Source organism: Tamandua tetradactyla, chromosome 2 (assembly GCF_023851605.1).
Source record: "Tamandua tetradactyla isolate mTamTet1 chromosome 2, mTamTet1.pri, whole genome shotgun sequence".
NCBI lineage: Eukaryota > Metazoa > Chordata > Mammalia > Pilosa > Myrmecophagidae > Tamandua > Tamandua tetradactyla.
In genome coordinates, this window is record NC_135328.1 from 99,658,724 (window position 1) to 99,680,048 (window position 21,325).

Genomic DNA, 21,325 nt, shown 5'->3' on the forward strand with positions numbered 1-21,325 from the left:
AAACATTTCCACTTTATAATCATTTTTAGGTCTGTAACTTCACTCTTTGAAAATAATTTAAGGTGATACCCAGAAGACTGATGACAGCACTAACAAATGGATTTACTATTTCCCTTTCAATGCACCGGAAACCTATTTTTGTTACCAAAATATTTAATGCAACAACAGATTCTCCTGATGATTAGGCAAGAGCTTTGGGTTTTGGGAGGAAGATCACAGAGGTAAAGTGCCTTTCTCTCATATTGCATCACATCAGTAGTAGGTACTAACAATATGACTCACTGTTGTTGACCATAACCACTGGGTTGAGGAAGTTTTTCTCAGGTTCTCCATTTGTAAAGTTAGTCCCCACCCCTCACTCTCCCCACCCCCACCTTTGCATACCATACTTTTCAGAAGGAAGCTGCTATGTACAACGTGTGCTGAAGGAGGACGGGATTATGCTCAGCCTCCTTGAAGGGAGTTACCTACATAAATTATTTTGAATTTGTATGGGAGATTTGCTTATTTTCCCTATTTGTTTATTTATTCAACCATTTATTTATATAAGAATGGACTTAAGGGTACTCATTTTATATTTTTGGATATAATTCAAAACTATGTTATTTTGTTGCTCAAATATTCCAGCTTTGGCCACTGGTAGCTCTTTCAGTTGGCTCTGTGTCCCTTTGACATACCCCCATCATATTGTTTTTTGAGTACTCTCTTACTTTCTGGTTCTACAAGATGCTCCAGGCTCATCTTGTATATTTTCTGCCCAGATACTAGAATCAGCCTTTTCTCCAAGGAGCACAGTTCATTTTATCAAATAATATTATTAGAAATCAAGATCCGGGTCCTGGCAAATGAAATCAGAAAGAAAGGCAGACAATAAAGCTCGGATGGTATAATCTAGGAATGCCTATAGTGTATAATGATAGTGACTAAATGTACAAATTTAAAAATGTTTTTGCATGAGGAAGAACAAAGGAATGTCATTACTGCTGACAATAGTAATGCTGAAAATAGATGGTAATTCATATTTTAAAATTTTAACTTATGTGTGAGACTAAAGCAAAAAATGTTTATTTGGTACAGAATTTATATTTTGGCTAGTGCAGTTCCTAGTATAACTTATGTGGACAGCTTAACTGAACACCATAAGTAAAACATGGAACCGTGAATAGGGCAGAGAATTTTGTAGGTTTGTCCAGAGTGATGCCCTGATAGATCCCAGAGTGATTTTTTACAGTGAGTAAAAAAGCATTGGCACATTCCCCTTGGGGGAATGGTGAAAAAGGAGGAAAATTCAACTTCCCCAAGTGGAGAATTCTTGATATTCTCACAAGCAGTGAGGACAACCGAAGCAATAAGGATGAGTCCCCAATCTTGGGGTTTGTTCATATGAAACTTAACCCCACAAAGGATAGGTCAAGTCTACTTACAATTAGGCCCAAGAGAACCTCTTTTGTTGCTCAGATGTGGCCTCTCTCCAGCCAACACAACAAGCAAACTCACTGCCCTTACCCTCTCTACGTGGGACATGACTCCCAAGGGTGTGGGCCTTCCTGGCAACGTAGGACAGAAATCCTAGAAAGAGCTGAGATTCAGCATCAAGGGATTGAGAAAACCGTCTAGACCAAAAGGGGAAAGAGTGAAATGAGACAAAGTGTCAATGGCTGAGAGATTCCAAACAGTCGAGAGGTTATCCTGGAGGTTATTCTTAGGCATTAAGTAGATATCAGCTTGTTATTCGAGATATAATGGAGAGGCTGGAGGGAAGTGCCTGAAAATGTAGAGCTGTGTTCCAGTAACCACGTTTCTTGAAGATGATTGTATAATGATACAGCTTTCACAATGTGACTGTGTGATTGTGAAAACCTTGTGTCTGATGCTATTATGTACCTTATCAACAGATGAGTAAAACCTATGGAATAAAAATAAATAAAAGGGGGAACAAATATTTAAATAAAGTTAGATTGAAATGCTAGTGATCAATGAAAGGGAGAGGTAAGGGGTATGGTATGCATGAATTTTTTTCTGTTGTCTTTTTATTTCTTTTTCTGAATTGATGCAAATGTTCTAAGAAATGATCATGATGATGAATATGCAACTATGTGATGATGTGAATTTCTGATTATATATACAGAATGGAATGATCATATGGTAAGAATGTTTGTGTTTGTTGTTATATATTTTCTTAAAAATCTAAAAATTAAAAAAAGCAGATCTGGGTGCTGGGATTCAATTGTTTTTGATATACAGAAACTTCATTTGGTTTAACCTAATATTAGAACCATATATCTGTATAAAATAAGGTTACCAATGTAAATCAACACTTTATAAGTAAAGGACATGAACTATGGGAGCTTGGTATCAGCTATTCTAGTTGCTCAAAGATGTTTTGCTTACTCCATGTTCACAGATGGATGAAAAAAAATTGAAAGAAGTTGACTTTATAATAATGTTCATCAAGTAATTCACCAATTTTCAAATCAAAGCAGCAGCATTTTTTAAACCAGTTAGATTTTTAAATTATATGCATCACTCACTGTACTCACAGATCAGCACAAAAATGTATTCTTGCCCCTATTATTCCCCAAGATGGCAACACTCACAAATTGAATTAGAGATGTATTATGCCACATTTTTAATAGTTTTAAAATATAATTAAAAAAAACAACTCTCAATGCTAGATAAATGGGACCTCTTCAAAACTAAAAACTTTTGTACCTCAAAGAACTATCATCAAAGTAAAATGACAACCTAAGCAATGGGTGAAAATATTTGGAAACCACATCTCCAAATAAGGGTTTAATATATAGAATATATAAATAAGACCATCAACTCAACAACAAAAAGACAACCCAATTTCAAAATGAGTAAAAGGTAAGCTATGTAGTAACATGTCAGCCCTGCTGCCTGCCATTGTGCCTGCTGCCCACAAGGTCATCATAGTGGTTATTTTTCTAGAAATAAACACATACCAAATATATCTGCCTGCTTGTGCTGATTATGCCTGCTACATTAAATACAAACATGAGTATGTCTTCTTGGTTTGATATTATTGGGCTTCTGCCTGAGTCACAGGAGGATGAACCTGGATTCAAATAGGCAGGAGAAAACGTCAAAACTTCAACACACCAAGAGGTGAAGAATGGAATTCCTCTTACATGATTATTTAGGGAGGATTTTCTCAGGGAGGAGCTTATCTTTACACACAGGAGAAAATGGCAGGTGTCACTGCATTCAGTTGAGCTCAGCTGCTAGCTTCCACTTCGGGATTCTTTCCACAGTGTCCTATCACTGGCATTAAGAATGATATTTCTATCCTCCAGTGCCACGGAGATTGTGATCCTTTAGTTCCCCTAATATTTGGCTCTCTTACTGCTGAAAGCCTAAAAATATTGGTAAATCCAGCCAACGTTACCTTTAAAACCTATGAGGGCTTGATGCATAATTCACGTCATCAAGAAATGATGGACACCAAGTAATTCATTGATAAAGTCCTACCATCAGTTAATTAACATCATTAAGAGACTTTGGGTAGAAGGTCACCAGCATCATGACTGTAGCAGAAAAAAACTTTTAAATATGTCCATCTTGAAACTTCTTGTTTGCAGTGTTAGATTGTCTTACCAAATACACACCAATGACAGATTAAATAATGTCTCCTCATGGGAAATTTACATTCTTTTAAGTTTCCATATATGCATTTTGTATAATATGATCCCAGAGTACACTACCATTAAAACAGATGAAGCAGATAGCTTCTTTTCCCCAAATGTAATTCAGAAAAATAGAAAAATACTGCAACCAGAGTATGTATTAGGTCATTTGAAAATCATTAGTATGTTTAATGAAAATTTATTCTTTTATAAATTAGCAGTTATGATATAAATGATTTAAGCATGCTGTGATTTAGACTATGGATTTATTAAAAAATTGCCTAGTCACCATTCAGTGGCTATATTTTTATATATGTATTCATATATACATAATAATCATAATACAAAATAAGAATGAGATGGTATTATATTATTCCCAATAATAGGGAAATACTTTAAAGTGTTAATGAAAGAGTAATATTATTGCACTCCTTAATTAATAGCCCCTTTATTTTGGGGGGCCAGACTTTTTTTTCCCTATCATTTCTAATTAATATTCTTTTCTCCTTTCTAGAACAGAAATGTGTTCTTCCATTACTATCCTTCATAGGAGACCAAACACTGTTTCCCTGAAACAGACATGTGGTGTAAATAAATGCTGTAATTTGACATTCTGAATCAGATATATGGTATTTATTACATATTTTCCTTATAATGAAACCAGATATCATTTAAAACTTCTGCACTACTTATTTTTTCAACTGTATAATAGCCCAAACTTATTCAGTTATTAGAATCTTGAGTTCAGGTAACTAATAACTGTGATTTTTATTTTTCTATAATCAACCGGAGGAATAATTAGATCATGCTCTAGTATGTTTTGAAATATTTAAGACTAATTTAGAAAAACTGTAATTTCTAAGATGATTTGGTCTAAGATGATTTGGTCTTTGTAGTATAGAGTTTAAGTTTACTTATTTTGTACATTTGAAACCAAGTACTGTGGAAAATTTGAATCCATCAGAAAATTTAGCTTTATCTTTATCTGCTAACGAACTTCTCTGAAATTTTACTTGAGTCAAATGATTTCTTAAAATCAGTTTTTGAACAAACATAAAAATAGCAATATTTTGATTTTTATATAAAGTAAAACTCTGAGAAGTTACAGGTTTTGCCCATGGTTGAGTACTAGTTAACGTTTAAATATGACTCAGTTTTACAGCTCTTAAAATAGTTTCCTTCTCTATGCACTGCTCCTGTGTAATATATAATGAAAAAATAAACAAATATATGCACCCATTATGTAAGTCTTTTTTCATTCAAATATTTAATTCCTTGGTAATGAGGAGCAACGTGTTAACCAGAATAAAACTGGTATTCCCACTTTCCTATTATCCTCATTTGTTTCACTGAATTTGACTATTTTTTGTACTTAGTCTGCAAAGTGAGTATCTATTATATCTCCGGCACCAGAGTATCAGACACTGGAGAAACAAAGGGGAAAAAACATAGACATGGTCCCTACTCTTAAGAAAGCTCTCAAATACAAGTTTATAGGACTTTCCTAAAAGCCTTCTTTACTGATTCTTTCATCTCCTGAAACTCCAAAACAGCACTGTTCAAAAGAAATGTGTCACAGATGTGAGTTATATTTGTTATTTAAAATTTTTTAGCAATCACATTAAAAGTCAGTATATTTTATTCAACTCAATAGATCCAAAATATTATAATTACAACCTGTAATCAGTATAAAAATTATTGAGTTAGTTTACTTTTCTTTTGCTACTTACAGCATACATCAACTGGGACTAGTCACATTTCAAGTTTGGAAAAGCCCTGTGTGACTACTGTACTGGACAGCACAGCTCTGGAAAACCACAGTGCCCCAGCGTTCAGTCTTCAGACTGGTTCTCTTATCTATCCACTTTTGGGGGATCTCACATAATCTCTAATGGCTTTAAATACCACTTATCTGTTAATGATTCCCAAATTTATATCTGGCCCAGATCTCCGCCTCAAATTTCACTCTCATAAATAAACTATCTGGGGACAAACTTAGCATGTCCCAGGCTGAATATTTAACCTCTAACCAGCAGCCATGATCTACATCTGCTCTTCTTTCAGACATTCCCATATTAATAAATGGCAACTCCATTCTTCTAGTCGTTCAGGCCAAAAACAAGAGTCAAGTTTGACTTCTCTCTTTTTCTCACATCCAGTTCATCATCTCTATTTTCAAAATGTACTCAGAATCTTACTATTTCTCACCACTTCCACGCTATACTCTAATTCAAGTGACAAGCATCTTTCATCTAAATTACTACAACCACTTCCTAACTTCATATACGTTCACGGCCCCACTACAGTCTATTTTCCATACAGAGGCAGAGTTTTAAAACCTAAGATATTCTCTCTCCTTGGACTGAAAACTTTCAATGACCTTCTATCGCATCCAGAGTAACAGCCAAAGTCCCTACAATAGCCTATGAAGATCTACAAAGCCCAATAAACTCTGGCCCTTTGATCTCTGACCTCAACTCTATCCCTCTCTTCCTCTTTCACACTATTTCAGTTATACTGGCTTCCTTGCTGTCTCAGAACACCCAGGAACACTTGAGGCATGCTTTCCCCCTTGCTGATCTCTCAACCTGGAATGCTCTTACCCCAGAAATTCATGAGGATTTAACCCTGACTTCTTATGAGTCTTTGCTCAGACATACCTTATTTAAAACTGCAATACCACTCTTCCCATCCTCTTTCCAACTTTCCCTACTTCCCCTCCCCACTTTTCCTCCATAAGATTTACCACTACTACTATATACTTACTAATATCCTTACTGACTTTCTTTCCCTAGTACAGTGAATGCTCCATAGGACAGGGATTTTTGTGTTTTGTTGATGGCTGTATTCTCAGTGCCTAGAATCTAGCAAACAGCAGCTAATCAATAAGTATTTGAATATTATTGCAAGCATTGTGCGGATTACATGAGATAACATATAAAGCTGTGGTGTGATCCCTGGCTTAGAGTAGCCACTCATTAAACACTGGTCTACTCCTTTACTGTTGTGGTGCTTTCCATAAAGGAGAACTGGAATTGTAAAACTTCAGAAATTTTTAAAGCCTTACTTACATCTCATTTCATACTTTTCTTACTCTTTAAGTATGTGATCACTAATTATTCAATGAACAATTTAAAAAGACTTAAAACAGAATTTACCTAAGTTTTTAAAAATCACTGACAAATACAAAGTTCAGTAAATCTTATAAATACTAACTCAAAATGTAATCTTGGATTTATATGGCAGAATGATATGATTCCAGGGCTCCATCTCCCACAAAAGCTTTAAATAAGTTCCAAGAACCAGCAGAAACATCTTTCTCAAAGCTTCAAAAACAGTTAGAATGCAGTAAAAACAAGCACCAAATCAAGAAAAAGACTATTTAATGAGATAGGCTCTCCTGCCGCCCTGGGTAGCCCCTCCCCCACCCCTCATTTGCTCATCATGGAGCCAGCAGATGCTCCTAGTGCAAATCCCAATGCTCCAAAGGGAACAGAGTAACACTCATGCACATACTGGAAGCATGTATCTCTGGCCCAATCAGTCTGGTGGTAGACCAAGGCACTTGCCTTTTTAGAACTTCAACTGCGTGTAGAAGGCTCAGAGAACTCTCCTACAGAATGCTGTATGAGAACAATCAAGTTGTGCTGCCTGGGACATGGGATTGCTGGCCATAGGACATACAGTGCAGTGCCTAGGACATGAGGAAGTTGTTTCCTAAAAAAAAGAGTAAATTCATATTCTCCTAATTGGGGGATTTCCCAGGGCCACACACACATGTCCCAGATACATGAACAGAAAGGATCAGGACAGCCCCTATACTTTGGCCTGCAACTATTCTCTAAACTCCTTTATCTTATGGATAAGGTCTGAAGTACACTCCCAGAGCTCAATATGCAAAGACCAGGAAAGGTTTTTTATCTTTCTTGAATGTGTGTGAGCTCCTGGCTTAAGAAAAGCTCTGTTATAACATGAGCTAGATAAAAGTTTGAGAACTGACACCTCAGAGTCTATATTCCAAGGATACACTTTAAAATATCAAAATGTTCAGGTTTTAACAAAAAGGTTACAAAACATACAAAGAAATAGGAAGTCAATGCCCAGGAAAAGAAGAAGATTAAAGTACCAGAAAGTATCAATGAAGAGGAGGAGACCTGGGACATAGCAGATAAAGACATTTAACAACTGGTTGTGAATATGCCCAAGGAGCTAAAGGAAAACACAGACAAAGAACTAAAGAAAATCCAGGAAAACTACAGATGAATACAAAGAGAGTATCAACAGGGAGATGGAGATTATGAAAAGGAACCAGAGTTGAAGACCACAATAATAGAAATGTAAAAATCCCTAGCAGAGTTCAACAGCAGATTGGAGCTGGAAGAAGAACTGGTGAACTTGTAGATAAGACAACTGATACCATCCAGTCTGAGGCGCAGGAAGAAAAAAAGAATGAAGAAAAGTGAACAGAGTTGAGGAACCATCAAGCATGCCAATATACACCTTGTGGGACCCCCAGAAGAAAGAGAAAAATGGACAGAAAGAATATTCAAAGAAATAATGACTGAAATGTTACAAATAATCAAATGTATGAATATACACATCCAACACACTCAACGAATCCCAAACAGGATAAACCCCCAAAGACCCATGCTGCAGCATATTATAATCAAACTGTCAAAAGCCAAATAGAGAATTTGGAAAGTCACAAGAAAAAAGCAACATGTCACATGCAAGGAAGCTTCAATGAGATAAAGTACCGATTTCTAACAGGAAACCATGGAGGCAAAAAGACAGTGGGATAACATATTCAAAGTGCTGAAAGCAAAAACTTTCCAACCAAAAATTCCATATCCTTAAACTAGCCAACCAATAATTTCATATCCTTTCAAAAATGAGTATGGAATTAAGACATTTCCAGATAAACAATTGCTAAAGGCATTTGTCACCCTATTGTTACACTAAAGATGTTAAAGAGAATTCTTCACATTGAAAAGAAAGGACGACAGAGGAGATCTGAGGTGCATGAAGAAATAAAGGTCTCCAGAAAGGGTGACAACTGGAGTAAAGATAAATGCTAGTGCTGTTGTATTTTTGGTTTGCAATTCTACTTTTTACTTCCTAAAACGGCAAATGCATAAAATGTAATGAGGAATCAGCAGTGTAGACTCATTCTGCATAAATATGTAATTTGTGACAAAAAATACATAAAGTTGGGGGGTAGAGAGATACAGAATATAGTTTGTGTATATCATTGAAGTTAAATTGGTATCAAGGCAAACGTGATTGTTACAGATTTAGACATTAAATTTAAGCTCTCTGGTAACTATAAAGAAAATACTGGAGAATATGCATGCTCACAGAAACAAAAATTAGTATATAGGTTGCCAGGGGTGGGGAGGTGGGGAGAGGGAATAGGAAATTAATGCAAAATATGTATAGGGTTTGTTCGAAAAGATGGGAAAGTTTTAGTGATAGAAAATGGTAAGAGTAATGCAATATAGTGAATGTGGCTATTCATACGGATGGTATACTTAGGAGTGCCTGAGATGGAAAAGTTTATGTTGTACATGTCTTCTCATGTAGAAAAAGGAAAAAATGAAAACTAAGAATGAACAACTAAAGATACAATGACAATTAAAGGCAATACATGATCCTGGACAGGATCTAACAGGACAAAAGACTCAAGAGACCTAATTAGGACACACACAGAAAAGTGAGACTATACCCTGTAAGCTTTATTACAATGTTAAATTTCTTGACCTTGATAATTGCACTTAAGGAGGATATGTAAGTGAATATCCGTGTTCTTAGGAAATATATATGGCAGCATTAAGGCTTCAAAGAACACAACACATACAACCTATATGCAAGTGTTTAGAAAATGGGTTGATAAACAGAAAGTGAGGAACATACACGGACACATGGATTGACAGACAGTTTGACTGACAGAATGCTGGATCAATACTTTAGAATGATATGGCAAATGTAGCAAAATGTTAAAATTGGTGGATATGGGCACCTGAGGGGATAGTGGTATATTAGAGTTCTCTATATAGGTTTGTACTATTTTTGTAACACTCCTGTAAGTTTCAAAGTATTTCAAAATAAAAAGTTTAAAAAAATGTAACCTTACTGAAAGTACACAAAATTGAATAAAATATGGTTTAGGCTATCTTTAAAGATAAAGAATTTTAATCAATGGTTCTTCTCTAGAAGAAAATGTAAAATATATTCAGAATGTTCAATGACATTTCATTTTTATTTATTTATAATCTACATCCTACTTTCCTCTAAAAGAATCTGTATTAGACTAAGGAATGAGTAATCTGTTTCAACCCACACCATTATATTGTTTAGCTGAAGAAGTTTCAATGAAAAAAAGAAAAATGAACATGGTATGACTTATGTTTCAACCAAGTATTTCATATTTAAGAATTATAATAATCAGAATCAAAGACTTTAGAAATCAATAAAATATGAGCAAAAATATTAAGTTGTAGGAATTTCAAATGATTTATCCCACTTAGTGACTAAATTGAGACAAAACCTTCGTGGACTTGAATCCTCACTCTACGTGCTTTCTGCTGCATTGCACAGCAGTGCTTCTCCAATACACCTACCCACATCTCACAATCCAACCAATTATACTGATTACCCAGACACCCCCTGGTCCCCTCTCCCCGCTAAAAAGAAAGGAAAATAAAAACAAGTATCAAATCGTATGCTGTAATCTGACATGTTAATTTACATTTCAGGCAAGAAAGTTTATGGAGAAAAGCATAGGTACTATAAAAGGGGCAAAGCATATGGTCATGGAGATATAGAGAATGGGTAGAAAAAATAAGTGTAAGATGCCATGAATATACGATTTATATTTCATTTTTTAAAAATCTAACAACTCATGGGGCTTATGTATTTTCAGAAATTTAGCAAACTTCATCTTTTCACTGATGAGAATGACATACCTCACGTTCCATGCAGTGGTAAAGTCTGGGTTTAGAAGCAGCAGGGTACATGTGACATCTATCAATTCTAAAATAAAGAGAAGTCATATTAAAAACAAATAGTCCTACTCTTTAGAGCTTGGCTTCTCTTTCTTTTACGGACTTCTTTATTTTATACATATATATGACAATTAAAGGCAATACATGATTCTGGATAGGATCTAACAGAGGAGGACAAAAGACTCAAGGGATCTAATTAGGACAAACACAAAAAAATGAGTATATATATATCTTGTCATACTAATCTTAATGATAACTTGTTCTAAGCTGTCAGGGACATGTATATTATTCTCATTATCTTCTTCTACATATAAGTACACTTTTTTAAAAAGTTGGCACTGAAACAACTTTACAACATTAAAAAATTTTTCAATCACTCATAATTCAACTTACTGAATACAAATCATTTACACCCCCTGCAAGCTCTGTCCTTTCTTACACACACCTTTGCACATCTATAGCAATAAATGTATAATAGTTGTATTTTTTCATTCAGTATTATTTCATATACATTCTCCTATATTGCTAAATTAAGCATTTTTACCATCTTTATAACAATCCCTTACTGAATATATCATTTATCTTATTCTTTAGCCTGTTTTCTGTTTGTCTTTACTGTTATAAATAACATTGTTACAAACATTTTTAAATACATCTTTTGTCTTTTAGATTATTTTCTTAGGATATATTTCCAGGACTAAAACTACTATGTCAAAACAAAAGAAACATTAGAATGGCTCCTAATAAGTATTTTCAAGTTGTCCTCCAAATGGAATGTACCTAATATAAGTGTACTTATGTCCCTGTAATTCTGACCTAGATAATTTTATTAAAAAATTAAATGTGGTTGATATAAAATGGTATTCTGTTTTAATCTACATTTATTAATAACATTTTTCATTTGTTTACTCTTCACAGCTCATCTTATGAACAGTCTATTCATGTTCATTATCTATTTAACTACCAGTGTTTTGAAAGAATTCTTATGAATTAAAATAAGCTCAATAAGCCTATATGTAAAAGAATAGAACAAAATCAATAATATTTAGACATTATTTTCATCTTACTAAAACTGAAAAGAGAATTCTAGGCTTAAGATATATGATCTATTTGCATAATAAATTAAAGTAACCACTAACACATTCATAATTAAATTTCTAGTAAATAAAATACGAATGGTTGTTATAACTTATTTAGCACTACTGCATACCAGGCATGTTACTAAGTACGTCACACTATTTCACTGAATTCTCACAAAAATAGTCTAAGAATATTCTTATTCCATTTTACAGATAGGGGAACTGAGATTTAGAGAATTCAAGTAATTTGCCCAGAGTCACTCAATTAGTATATGGCAAGGTCACAGCTGACTACTTTTAACAACTTAATTATACTTCACTTGAAATGTCTATGATAAATAACTGCAACATTCTGAGTGTTTAAAATCTAAGAACAAATATATGTAAATACATCTCTACGTGGTCATTTAAAAAATATTTTAGGGAAGGGTGACAGTGGCTCAGTGGCAGAATTCTTGCCTGCCGTGGTGGAGACCCGGGTTCAATTCCCGGTGCCTGCCTATGTAAAAAAAAGAAGAAAAAAAAAAGGAGAAAAAATAATTTAGTTAAGAAAATCAACCATTCCATTCACAACCATCACAAAAAGAGACTAATATTCATTGTGAGCCTACAATTTCATTACTTGTTGAGTATACTGTTAACATTCAATAAATGAGCAACACATGGTAGCAACAGCACATATTTATTTTTGTTTTCCATATTTACCATTACAAGTCAATATATACATGAGTACAATAAAAAATAACCTAATTTATCTCTTCATTCTTTTACCATTAGTTTTTGGCACTAATTTAATATTTAACAAGGAAAAGAAATATGACTGTCTATATTCACTGAATTTCACAAGTATTCCAAGCCCTAACTATGTACAAAGCATTGAACTGGGCCTTTAGGGCTGAGGAAATGGGTACAATGATAGGTAAGACCAGATCTTGCCCTCCAGAAGATTACCATATAGTTACAGATAGACAATGAACAATTAATTATATGAGGCAAAATGCAGTAATTGCAAAGTAAAAGCATACCACCACATGCAGGAAAGACTGCAAACGAGTAAGGTGGTAAAGGGCACCACACACAGCAGAAAAAGTATGACTAAAGGAAAAGAGGCATGGAACTTCCCAATGTGCTCTCCAAGAGATTATGGGTAACAGTGTGTGGCAGCACAGGGAGCTGTAGAAATGCACCAGGAAACAAGGCTTTCTGGAACCTGGTCCCAGTCTCCTTACCAACCTGGCCTTCCACTACTTCCTTAACAAAATACGCTCCATCTGAACTAGACTGCTAATCTCTGAATACACCTCTTATCTGCCTACCTTCTCTACCTAAACACACCTATTTATTTACTTGCTATTCTTTCAGCCGGCAATGTCCTTCTATCTCTGTATACCCAAAAAATAAATAAAAATTTTTTTTTTATTACTTAGACGTTCTTAAATGCATCTTTTGCTTTAAAGGTTTCCTCATCTAGCCAGCTGGAAGAAATCTGTTTTGTGTGGATTTTACTTGTTACTTATCCACATTGTATACATATCCCCTTACTCAGATGGTAAATTTCTCGAAGGCAGGTTCTGCCTCACACATCTTTAAATTATTAATTCACTCAACAAATTTTGTGGTACATCTATATCAAGCCAGGGACTGAGTTGAGTAAAGAAGAGTATGAAATACAGCCCCGGCTCCAAAGAAGCTCTTAGTCTGCCCACTGCAAAGAGGAGTGATAAGAACATAGACCTATGGGCACATCACCTGGGATGGAATCCAACTTCTCCAGTCACTACCAACATAACTTAACCTCTTTGAACTTCCTTTCCTTATTCTGAAATGAGAACTATAAAATCAACCTCATAGTGTTGTAAACAATGAGATTCATTCCATTTCTCCACAGCTGCCTGAGTCGTAGTGAGTGCTCAATAAACATATGTTCAGCTAAATACTTTTAATACTTACCAGCCAAGAAATGAATATTTTCAACATTAATTCATCAAAGAAATCAGAAATCAAGTAATTATTCCTATAGTGGAACTGTCTACATTTCTAAACTCTCAAAACAAGCACCAACAATAACAAAATAACCCTTGGTAGTAAAGTAGCTACATGAAAAGGTTCATAAATGATGGGAAAGTATTTGGAGTTTCTTTTAAAATCTGTGATTTTTCAAAAGCCATTACAGGATCCAGGTAAATTGGTAGTTCATTCCTTGGATTTACCTTTCTGCATTAAAGAAAATGTGTGTGGTCAATGGCATTTGTGATCTGTATTTTTAATGTATCTCTCCTACCCCTAAAAAAAGTGAAGAAAAGTTCATCTTCTGTATCAGAGATACTTCTGTACAGTGGCAAAAGGCAAAAAACAACAAATAAACGAAGCAAATACATGAGTCCACTTTTGAATTTGTCATGTCAAGAGAGAGAAAGGCTGATCACAGTAATGTTTCCTACATTGGAGGGTCTCCCCCTAGAAGGGCAACAGCAGCTGCTGGATTCAGATCCCAGCTCCACCACTTACTAGGAGTTCCTAAACAAGTCACTTAATCTCTTTGTCTTAATATATTATAAAATGGAGCTAATAATAGTGCTACCTCAAAGGAATATTAAGTGATCAATATCTGTTAAGTATTGGGACAGTACCTGACACACAGTAGGCACCCAATGATAATTGCTATTACAAAGCCTATATCTCCTAGCCCTGTTCCACAAATGACACTAAGACTGGACGCTACCATAGGGAGAAAAAGAATCTCCTAAACTGGCTGATCAGTAATTGCTGAGCAGTGGGATACTTTTCAACCCCAGCAGAGAAGGGGGTGGGGCTGACAGAAACAAATTAACCAGAGGTTTTTTGAGTTGGACATGGACAGGATTTAAAACATCAATAGCTTTGAGCAAGCATCACTAGCACCTTGTAACATACAGAGGTTACAAGGACATATAAAAGTTGTCCTCATCTGTGGTTTGGGCACATATGTCTTCTCTGGTTGGAAGGACCTTCTCCCCTCCTCTTCAACTAACTGCTAACTCTTTCTGATTCAGGATTCAAGTACAAGCGTGATCTCCTTTAGGAAAATTTCTCTGACATCTACAATCAGATTTCCCCCACTTCACTCATTCCCTAAGTTTCTGTTTATCCCAATACAATCATCCATCACACATACTGTGATTACGTCCTTTTTTTTAAAAAATGTCTTTATTTTGGCAGTCAGGGCTCCTAGCCACTCAATCTGCAGAGATAAACAATTAGAATGTTGTTGGTACTGCTGAACCAACGATGTGCTTTATACTGACTGGCTTGTTTTGCACATGATAGCAAAATGAAGTTGCTTTATACCACTAAAAGTCCGATATGAGGATTTACAGTAGATGGAAGGGAGATTGAATAGAATTTTGTTTTAAGGATTTCTGTCCTAATTAATTTCTAAAATGATTTAAAGTAATTGAAAGCATAAACTGGGAATAAAAAGACCTAAAACTGGGCAGGCCATGGTGGCTCAGCAAGCAGAGTTTTCACCTGCCATGTCGGAGACCCAGGTTTGATTCCCAGTGCCTGCCCCCCCCCAAAAATAGACCTAAAACTCAGCTTTTTAGTAATATCCAGCCTATGTTATTCTCTGAGGATGAGACTAGTTAAATGATTGCTGACGTAGAAAATTCTGAGTTTTTTCACACAACAAAATGATGCTCTTACCTAATCTTTCTAAATGAGTAATTAGCAATTAAATTCTGTCCTCTGGGGCTTTGAGGAAGCCCTTTAATTCTTTAAGGCGTATTACCACCTGCTATATTAAAAGTACTAACATGGAGACAGGGCAAGACAGAAGCATAGTGAGGTGTGGAATTTAGTTTGTCTTCAAAACAACAAGTAAACAGCCAGGAACGGTAAAGAACAACTGGTAGGGGAACATCAGTGACCAGACACAGCGTATATCAGTCTGGACAAGGTGGAATGGCTGAGATCCCACAGAGAATTGTAAGTCCCCCAAGCCCTGGAGGCTAGAGCCCTTCCACCACAGGCACCTCAGGCTGGTTCCCCAAGGGGAAAGGAAAGAGATTTTACTAGTAGCAGTGGCTTAGCTCAAACAAGCTCCAAGTGTGGAATTAATTAACAAATTCTGACTTTTGAAAATGGGTCCCCAGCACAGATGAACCTGGAATAAGCACTAAAGGAACTAGGAGATTTTACCCCAGCAGAGAGGGGGTAGGGCTGACAGAAACCAACCAACTAACCAGTCTTTTTGAGTTGGAAAGCATAAATATTGGAAAAGGGCTGGACCTCAAGAAAAGGGGGCACATAGAGCCTGAAGATGCATAGCGCCACATATCAACTCAAGCTCTTGATTGGCAAACCCAAAGAGTAGGAGTTCCAGCTCTGAAAAAGCATTAAAAAAAATTTTTTTTTTATTTCTTAAGAGCGCATTAGATATAACTGCAAGCACTCGCAGGTTCAAGCACTGCCCCAGGCAAGGGTGGAACTAAGGTTAGTCTGAGAGACAAAGTAATTCATCAGGTAAAAGCGATTAACTCCCTAAAGGGCCTATTTTCCCCAAGAAAAGGGGGGCAGGGCCCAGCTCAAGTGGAAGCCTTCTGTCAAGAAATTCAGGCCCCAGGGGCTGGAAAACAGAAGCAATCAGTCAAAGCCCTTTTACCACCTCACATCTGTCTCAACCACACCCCTGGCAGGGAGAATGTGCTGAAATTAAGGGCACCACATTACTTTAAGCTGGTAGGAAGCTGCAGGCAGAAGATGGGCAGGATTTAAGCACAAGGTCTAGAGGCTTCATAGGAAATGTCTGACAACCTGCTGGGTCTGACCCTCAAGAAAAAACTGATGCTGCCTACTCTTTCCTCCTGAAACATGGGCTTATGTGGTCTGGGAAAATCTGGGGATCTATAAAATCAGAGGAGAGCCTCCTGAAAGAAAAAAAAAAAAGGCTCTAGGGCAAGAAATAGAAAAACAAGAACTGAAGAATGCTGATCAGTTAAACAGAACCTATGCTAGAGAGCTAGAATAAGTTGAACTGAATGTCACAGAACAGAGCGAGAACAAAGCCATCCAGCAAGAAAATCACAGGTAATAAAATGAAAACAACTTCCAGAATAAATAAATTAAGGAAATCAAATGCTTACAGGCCAGCAAAAAATAATGAGTCTTATTAGGAAAATCAAAGATATTGCCTAGTGAAAAGAACAAACCAAAACTTCAAAGGAGCTACAGGAATTTAAACAACTAAATCAGTATGTTCGAACAGACATGCAAAATCTCATTAAAAATCAAATTAACATATAATTTTCACAATGTGACTGTGTGACTGTGAAAACCTTGTGTCTGATGCTCCTTTTATCCAGGGTATGGACAGATGAGTAACAAAATATGGATAAAAAGGGTAAAGTAAATTGGGTAGATGGGAATACTGGTGGTCAATAAGGGAGGGCGGTGTAAGGAGCATAGTATGTATGAGTTTTTTCTTATATTTATTTCTTTTTCTGGAGTGATGCAAATGTTCTAAAAAATGATTATGGTGATGAATACACAACTACGTGAAGTGATCATGAGCCACTGATTGTACACTATGTACAGAATACATGTATGCTAAGATTTCTAAATAAAAATGTTAAAAAAAAATCAAATCAATGAGTTGGGGGAGGATATAAAGAAGACATTGTATGAACATGAAGAAGAACTTGAAAGTCTAAGAAAACAAATCGCAGAACTTATGGAAATTAAAGACAATAGTAAGAGATGGAAAAAAAACAATGGAAACCTATGACAACGGATTTGAACAGACAGAAGAAAGGATTAGTGAATTAGAGGACTGAACATCTGAAATCCAACAAGCAAAAGAAAATACAGGGAAAAGAATGGAAAAATATGAACAGGGTCTCAGGGAACTGAAGGACTACATGAAGTGCATGAATATACATGTTGTGGGTGTCCCGGAAGAGGAAAAGAAGGGAAAAGGAGCAGAAAGACTAATGGAAGAAATAAACACTGAAAATTTCCCATCTCTTATGACAGACATAAAATTACAGACCCAAGAAATGCAATGCACTTCAAAAAAGACATACTTCAAGACACTTACTAATCAGACTGCTAAATGTCAAAGACAGAGAAAGAATTCTGAAGGGTGCAAGAGAAAAGCAATCCATCACATACAAGGGAAACTTGTAAGACTGTGTGGATTTCTCAGGAGAAAACATGGAGGCAGGAAGGCAATGGTATGATATATTTAACATTCTGAAAGAAAAAAACTGCCAAACAAGGATTCTATACCCAGCAAAACTGTCCTTCAAAATGAGGGGAGCTTAAAATATTTTGAAACCAACAATCACTGAGAAAATTTGTGACTAAGAGACTGCCTCTACAAGAAATACTAAACCGAGTACCATACTATAGGCAGATAGGAAAAGGCAGGAGAGAGAGGTCTGGAGAAGACTGTGTGCAGCAATGAAGATGATGGATAGGACATATAAAATCCAAAAGACACTGCAAATACTTTTTTATTCACTGTTCAGATCACTCTGGGATTTATCAGGGCATCACCCTGGACAAACCTACAAAACCTCACGCCCAACTCAAGGTTCCATTTACTTATGGTGTCCAGTTACATTAGGAGATACACTAGTCAAAATATTAAGTTTGTACCAAACAAACATTTTTTGCTTTGGTCTCACACATAAGTTAAAGCTTTAAAATATGAATTACCATCTATTTTCAACACCCTGCAATATTGACATTCCCTCGGTCTTCCTCATGCAAGATCATTTTTTAACTTGTACATTTAGTCACTATAATTCTATACTCTAGGCATTCCTAAATTATACCATCTCAGTCTTTATCCTCTATCTTCCCACAGTGATTTGAACAGTGAATAAAGAAGTACTTGCAAAGTCCCCTTGGGGAAATGGTGAGAAAGGAGGAAAATTCAACTTCCCCAAGTGGAGAATTCTTTATATTCTCACAAGCAGTGGGGACAACCAAAGCAATAGGATGAGTCCCCAATCTTGGGGTTTGTTCATATGAAACTTAACCCCGCAAAGTAGTAGGCTAAGCTTATTTAAAATGAGACCTAAGAGTCACCCCCCAAGAGAACCTCTTTTGTTGCTCAGATGTGGCCTCTCTCTCAGCCAGTAGGACAAGCAAACTCAATGCCCTCCCCCTATCAATGTGGGACATAACTCGCAGGGATGTGGACCTTCCTGGCAACATGGGTCAGAAATACTAGAATGAGCTCAGACTCAGCATCAAGGGATTGAGAAAACCTTCTCGATCAAAAGGGGGAAGAGTGAAATGAGACAAAATAAAGTGTCAATGGCTGAGAAATTCCAAACAGAGTCCAGAGGTTATTCTGGAGGTTATTCTTACACATTAAATAGATACCACCTTTTTAAGTTAAAGTGTAATGGAGAGGCTGGAGGGAAGTGCCTGCAAATGTAGAGCTGTGTTCTAGTAGCCATATTCCTTGAAGATGATTGTATAATGATATAGCTTTCATAATGTGACTGTGAAAACTTTGTGTCTGATGCTCCTTTTACCTACCTTTTTGACAGACGAGTAAAACATACAGATTAAAAATAAATAAAAGGGGGAATAAATGTTAAAATAAATTTAGTAGATTGAAATGTTAGTGATCAATGAAAGGGAGGGGTAAAGGGAATGGTTCGTATGAATTTTTTTGTTTTCTTTCATTGATACAAATGTTCTAAGAAATGATCATGACGATGAATATACAAAAATGTGATGATATTTGGAATTACTGATTATATATGTAGAATGAAATGATCATTTATGGTAAAAATGTTTGTGTTTGTTGTTATGTTAAAAAAAATCAAAAGACACAATGGTAGAAAAAGTACTGCTTTTACTGTAATAACATTAAATGTCGACAGGTTAAACTCACCAATCAAAAGACACAGACCGGCAGAATGGATTAAAAAACAGGACCCATTTACACACTGTCTACAGGAGACTCAATTTAGATCCAAGGATAAAAATAGGTGAAAAAAGCGAAAGGTTGGAAAAAAAAATTTAACGCAAACAACAACCAGAAAAGAGCAAGGGTAGCTATACTAATATTCAATAAATAAGACTTCAATTTTAAAACAATTAAAAGAGACAAAGAAGGATAATGTGTTAACAAGAGGAACAATTCAACAAGAATCATAAATATTTATGCATCAAGCCGAGCGCTCCAAAATACATGAGGCAAACACTGACAACATGGAAGGGAGAAGTGGACACCTCTATAAGAGTTGGAGACTTCAATTCTCTGCTCTCATCAATGGATAGAATATCTAGACAGAGAATCAATAAGGAAACAGATTTTGAATACTACAATAAATGAACTAGACTTAACAGACATTTATAGATGTCTGTTACAACACCACAACAGCAGGATACATGTATTTCCCAACTGCTCATGGATCATTCTCAAGGATAGACCATTTGCTAAGCCACAAAGCAAGTCTCAATAAACTTAAGAAAATTGAAATCATACAAAAAACTTTCTTGGATCATAATGGTATAAAGATGGAAATCAGTAATAGGCAGAGTACCAGAAAATTTCCAAATAACTGACAGCTCAACAACACATTCTTAAACAACCAGTGGGTCAAGGAAGAAATTACGAGAGAAATAAGTAAATGTTGTGAGGCAAATGAAAACACAACATATCAAAATTTATGGGATGCAGCAAAGGCAGTGCTGAGAGGGAAATTTATTGCCTTAATATCTATATTAAAAAGAAGAGCAAAAAATGAGGAATTAACTGTTCACGTGAAAGAACTACAGAAAGAACAGCAAACTAACGGCAAAGCAAAGAAATACTGAAGAACAGAAATTAATGAAACTGAGAATATGAACAACAGAGAAACAAAACTAGAATTTAGTTCTTTGAGAAAATCAATAAAATTGATGGACCCTTAGTTATGCTGATAAGAGAGAGAGAGAGGCAGAGAGAGAATATGCAAATAAATAAAATCAGAAATGGAAGAGGGGACATAAGCACTGACCCTGCGGAAATAAAGGAGGTAATGAGAGGATTCTATAGCAACTACACGCTAATAAATTAGACAACGTGAACGAAATGGACAACTTCCTAGAAAGGCATAAACAACCAACATTGACTCGAGAAAAAACAGATGGCCTCAACAAACCAATCACAAGTAAAGAGATTTATTCAGTCATCAAGAAGCTGCCAAAAAGAAAAGTCCAAGACCAGATGGATTCGAATGTGAAATACCAAGCATTCAAGAAAGAATTAGTACCAACCCTGCTCACTCTTCAAAACTGAAGAGAAGGGAAAGCTACCTAGTTCATTCCATGAAGCCAACATCGCCCTAATACCAAAGCCTGACAAAGATACTACAAGAAAATAAAATTATAAACAAATCTCTTTAATGAATATTCAAAAATCCTCAACAAAAAACTTGCAAACTGAACCCAGCAGCACATTAAAAAACGTATATACCATGACCAAATGCGATTTATTCCAAGTATGCAAGGCTAGATCAACAAAAGAAAATCAATTAGTGTAATACACTGTATCAGTAAGTCCAAGGGGAAAACCACATGATCACTTGATTGATGCAGAAAAGGCATC

The 21,325-nt window shown here is 35.8% G+C and overlaps 1 protein-coding gene and 1 pseudogene across 4 annotated transcripts in view; one reads left to right on the plus strand and one right to left on the minus strand.

The window, feature by feature from the left end:
• The window catches only part of PTAR1 (protein prenyltransferase alpha subunit repeat containing 1), a 76,220-nt gene that overhangs the window by 26,377 nt on the left and 28,518 nt on the right, over positions 1-21,325 (minus strand). For all 4 annotated transcript variants that reach the window (XM_077148392.1, XM_077148396.1, XM_077148393.1 and 1 more), the window contains one exon: positions 10,613-10,679. In XM_077148392.1, the coding sequence (XP_077004507.1) occupies positions 10,613-10,679 (67 nt within the window). The remainder of the gene's footprint in view (positions 1-10,612; positions 10,680-21,325) is intronic.
• LOC143673622 (acyl-protein thioesterase 1 pseudogene) lies at positions 2,995-3,506 on the plus strand (annotated as a pseudogene).